Source organism: Lepus europaeus, chromosome 8, assembly GCF_033115175.1.
Source record: "Lepus europaeus isolate LE1 chromosome 8, mLepTim1.pri, whole genome shotgun sequence".
Classification (NCBI taxonomy): Eukaryota; Metazoa; Chordata; class Mammalia; order Lagomorpha; family Leporidae; genus Lepus; species Lepus europaeus.
Window position 1 is genome coordinate 113,165,303 of NC_084834.1, and position 5,120 is coordinate 113,170,422.

Consider the following 5,120-nt stretch of genomic DNA (forward strand, 5'->3'; position numbering starts at 1 on the left):
GGAAGATTCAGTCTTCTGAATCTTGAGAAACTTCAATATTACATTTCACAATGGTTAGAATGCGAGGTGTAGCACAGAAATAGTTGCTGCTTTTGACATGCCCGTAGTCTTAACACAATTGAATGGCTTTTCTTTATTACTACCTGAGATCTAAGTGCATTGTAAGAATCCCAAATGGTAACTCTGCTGCCTTCAGCAATCACTTATTGGGGGCCACATCACAAAAGTGCTAGATGCTGTTTCAAAATGCCAGCTTTTTGTTTGTTTGTTTGTTTGTTTTTTGTTTTTTGTATGGTGGAAAAACATATATTTAGAATTAGCCAGCTGGACTCAGTTCAGATGATCCCAATTTTGTTGGCAACGTCCAGAGCATCATAGTCAGGAGCCAACCGCACATAGGCCTTCTTCTCTCTGTCAGGTCTGATCAGGGTGTTGATTTTGGCCACATCAATATCATAGAGTTTCTTCACAGCTTGTTTGATCTGGTGCTTGTTGGCCTTGACATCCACAATGAACACCAAGGTGTTGTTGTCTTCTATCTTCTTCATGGCCGACTCCGTGGTCAGGGGGAACTTGATGATGGCATAGTGGTCAAGCTTGTTTCTCCTGGGGGCGCTCTTCCGAGGGTATTTGGGCGGCCATCGGAGGCGTAGTGTCTTGGGCCACTGGAAGGTGGGGGATGTGCGGATCTTCTTCTTCTTGTGGCTGTGGACGCCTTTCAGCACTGCCTTCTTGGCCTTTAAGGCCTTTGCTTTGGCTTCGACTTTAGGAGGGGCAGGAGCTTCCTTCTTCGCCTTCGGCACCATCTTGGTGAAAAAAAGCAAAATGCTAGCTTTTATGTCTGACAGGGACATGCATTGGATAGCCCAGTGCTTCAGTTCCTCATTGTTAGCATCACAGTAACATCTGCATGCTCAGATGACACTCACAATGTTTTCTCATTCTCTACTCTATCATTTGAAAACTTTTATGTCTGTGATAGAGAGACAGAGACAGAGAATAAGAAAAAAGAGAGAACAGTCCCATCTGTTGGTCCACCACCCAATACTACAGACAGTGCTAGGCCAAAGCCATGACCCTCAATCAACTTCTCCAGCTTGAGAGGGGTGGGCAGGGACCTAACTAATTGAACCATTGCTTCTGCTCCCAGGCAGCAGGAAGCTGGAATTGGGATTCAGAATCCAATCAGGTATAAAACAGGTATACTGAGATGACACACAGACGGCTTCATCTGCACCTACACTGCTAGCCCAGACACCGGCTCTCTAAATGTTTGAGCTGTTAATTGTTTAAATCATACTCTCCTGCAAGTTCAAGATATTCCTACAACCTGTGAGGCACAGAATACCCTAAGGCACACTCTATTTTATATCCTGGCCACTGACCCAAACACTTTCTTCCACGAAAAATGAGATCTTCGATATTATCAAATGACTTTACTGTTATGCAAGCAAATAAAACCACGTTACTCCACTATGTAATGATGGGATGTGATAAAGTTACTTTTTTGCAATTAAATATAGCTAAATGAATTGTGGATTCATTTACTTGCCAGACTGTAGTCAGGTAGGCATCATACTCAGAGATGGAGTAAGGGACCACTACAATAACGTGATCTTGTTCCAGTGTCTCACCTCACGGAAACCTGTATTATCTGGCTGAAACTGCAAAGATTATTTCTCTTATCATATTAACACTTTAACATAAATATTATTTTTGTTTCTTAACAGAAAAGATGGAGAATAAATAATCTATCCACTATGAATTAGGATGGAAAAAATGAATTCACCAGATCTTTCTCTCATGGAGCTAAAAATAGAGCAAAATAAAAAGCATCCTGCAAACAAAGTGTAAAAGAATTGAAATACTTACTTCCTATGCTTATCAAAAAATCACCAAACTGAAAACTTGTGACTGTCCTCTCACTGCCAGAACGGTCCGTGTGAACCACCTAGAATTTCAGAGGAAAGTGCTGTATTTCCTTAGCAAGGGTGAGTGAGGAGTGGGCAGGGGTAATTGTTCTCTCTTGCCTTCACATTCGACAGAGAGAAGCTGGGTCAGTGATCTCTGCACACAGACGACGGTCCTGTCTAGGAGGACAGCATTGCCATCCCTCTTCTCTCTTTGATTCCAGGATTTACAGGAACCCATAGGCCCATTCAAGGGCAGTGGAGAAGAAGATGGAAAGAAGGTCTTAGGAAACTTGATATTGGTGTCCCTTAGAGACAGGAAACTGAGAAAACAGGTTTCTGGTTTTCACATGAGGAATACTTAAAATACAAAGCAGGTTTGTGCTATCCTTAAGGGTATCACTGAAAAAGCAGTGATACCATTACCAGTCCAGCTATCATTTGCCATGGCAAGGGAAGCCTTAAATGGTTTGGAAACATGATCCCCAAAGTGCCTGCATCTACAATAGTCCTCTCCTTCCCCCATTTGCAAAACTTCTCACAAAGCTGCACCCTTCTACCAGAGCCCTTTATAACTATTCCTATGCCAGAAATTGAAGGGGTAGTTAGAGCCATGTTCTTTCCAGAATAAGTATAGTTAAAGAAGAGCCAGATATGTTCTTTCTCTCACTATTAGACACAGCCATGATGTAGCCTAACAAAGAGCCAAAAAGTAATTAGGGACCATGCTTTGCCAGAAACTCTTCCAAACAGTTTCATTGCTTCATCTAAGAGAAATTATTTCAGGTGTATACTACAAGGAAAACTATGACACTGCCCAGACTGCTTTTTCCTGTATCCATCAGAACTGTGCAACATTATTTTCTTTCTTACTCAGTGTAGCTATTTTAACAATTCCCTGAGTCAATGTAATCACTCTTTAAAGTTATAATAAAACTGTTTCATCCCCCTTCCCCAACAAGACACATATAACTCAGTACAAGGAAATGGCTATAGATACACAGTTTTTTTGAAGTTTTATTTTTTTTATTTATTTTTATTTGAAAGGCAAATCAATGGAGAGACAGACAGAAAGAAGGAGAGATCTTTTATCCACTGGATTACTTCCCCAAATGCCTGCAACAGTCAGGGCAAGACAAGGCCAATCTAGAAGCCTGGGATTCCATCCAGATCACCCACATGGATGGAAGGGACAAAAGTACTTGAGCCATTACCTTCTATCTCCCAGGACGTGCATTAGCCAGAAGTTGGATCAGAAAGCAGAGTGAGAACTCAAATCCACGCACTCTGGGATGCAGGTGTCCCCGTGGCTTCTCTCCTGAGACACCAAATACCTACTCTGAGATACATAGTCTGAATGATTAATTGCTGGGAATTTCCTCAAAAATAGTAAATAATTTAATAAATTATTATAAATTTAGTTTTCCCTATGAAACCTATTGTCTTTATAGGGGTAGCAAATGAGGAATTAAATTAATTTTAAAAAACTCATAGCCTTGGCAACTCATGACTAGAGCCTAGGGAGATTACTGATGCCATAAACAAGAGTGTCAAATTGTTAAGTCAGCAACAGGAGTCACTGTGTACTTACGTCTCATGTGGGATCTGTCCTTAATGTGTTGTCCAATGTGAAGTAATGCTATAACTAGTACTGAAACAGTATTTTTACACTTTGTGTTTCTGTGTGGGTGCAAACTGATGAAATCTTTACTTAGTATATACTGAATTGATCGCCTGTATATAAAGATAATTGAAAATGAAAAAAAAAAAAACAACTTGGTTTTAAATTGGACATTGCATAGAAAATTAATCAATTTTTAAAAAAAATATCATGTAGGATCTCTGTCTTTAATGTGCTGTACATTGTGATTTAATGCTATAGCATTATAACTAGTACTCCAACAGTATTTTTCACTTTGTGTTGCTATGTGGGGGCAAACTGTTGAAATCTTTACTTAATATATACTAAACTGATCTTCTATATATAAAGAGAATTGAAAATGAATCATGATGTGAATGGAAGGGGAGAGGGAGTGGGAAAGGAGAGGGTTGTGGGTGGGAGGGAAGTTATGGGGGGTTGGGGAAGCCGTTGTAATCCATAAGCTGTACTTGGGAAATTTATATTCATTAAATAAAAGTTAAAAAAAAAACTCAATGAAATAGATACATTTCCTGGGAAATAGATTCCTAGGGGTTTTTAGTAACATTGTATACACATTTTTGGGAGAGTCCTTGCAAGATGGCAGAATATAATGTTCAAATTTCCTAGAGGCTTAACAAAATAAATGTTGCTTTGTTTCTCAGTGTGTCTGAGTGTTCAGGTACACCTGCTCCAGCAATACAGTAATTTTTACTCCTTCTAACTTTACACAGCACTCTTTGCTGGTAACCTTGGATCAACTTAGAGTACTGTAATTTCTTGTTACTCTGCGAAATGATCAAACAGTAAGGGAAAAGGAAAAAGAAGTTTTCACTCGGCATTTCATAATATGACATGGAAGGGAAATATGTCATAACCATCCTTATTCCTTGCACTACAAAAATGTCCAAAGGCCCAATCTAACTTCTAGAGAAGCTGAAATACAATCTTCCTCTAGAATCAAAACAGAACAGAAATTCGAGTTTGATATTACTCAGCTATTTGATAATTTATTTTTAAAAAGATTTATTTATTTATTTGAAAGGCAGAGAGAGAGAGAGAGAGAGAGAGAGAAACAAAGAGAATTTCTATCCACTGGTTCACTCCGCAAATGGCTACAGAGGTAAGGGTTGGGTCAGGCTAAAGCCAGGAGCCCAGAACTCTGTCTTGGTCTCCCACATGGGTGGCAGATGTGCAAGTACTTGGGTCATTTCCCATTGCTTTCGCAAGGGCATTAACTGGGGGCTGGATCTGAGAAGAACAGCTGAGACTATAGTCAGAACCCCAATATAGGATGCCAGCATCCTCAGTGGCAGCTTCATGCATTGCTTCATAACTCTGGACCGGAAAGTATAATGTGTGTTTCAATCTGAACCACACACATTGTATGTCATCCTCAATCTAAGAGAAGAAAAAAATCACACCCAGTTATTGTATTACTCAAACTTCAAGATTGTTTGATTGATGCTTGCTTTCAACAACATGTTTAGCATTGTTGCAATGTAGATAAAATGTAAACCTATTTCTTGACACCAAACTCAACACAGTGATTGCGATGAGATAAGATAATC

At 39.6% G+C, this 5,120-nt stretch overlaps 1 protein-coding gene across 1 annotated transcript; it reads right to left on the reverse strand.

Annotated features, from left to right (window-relative positions):
- Positions 1–298: 298 nt before the first annotated feature.
- LOC133765724 (large ribosomal subunit protein uL23-like) lies at positions 299–806 on the reverse strand. The gene has a single exon (XM_062199268.1). It carries the CDS (start codon positions 804–806, stop codon positions 336–338), a length of 471 nt encoding a protein of 156 aa, XP_062055252.1. The 3' UTR covers positions 299–335.
- Positions 807–5,120: the final 4,314 nt, after the last annotated feature.

What these genes read in the sequence shown, in the direction of transcription:
- LOC133765724 (XM_062199268.1), bottom strand. Translation starts at nt 806, where the DNA reads ATGGTGCCGAAGGCGAAGAAGGAAGCTCCTGCCCCTCCTAAAGTCGAA.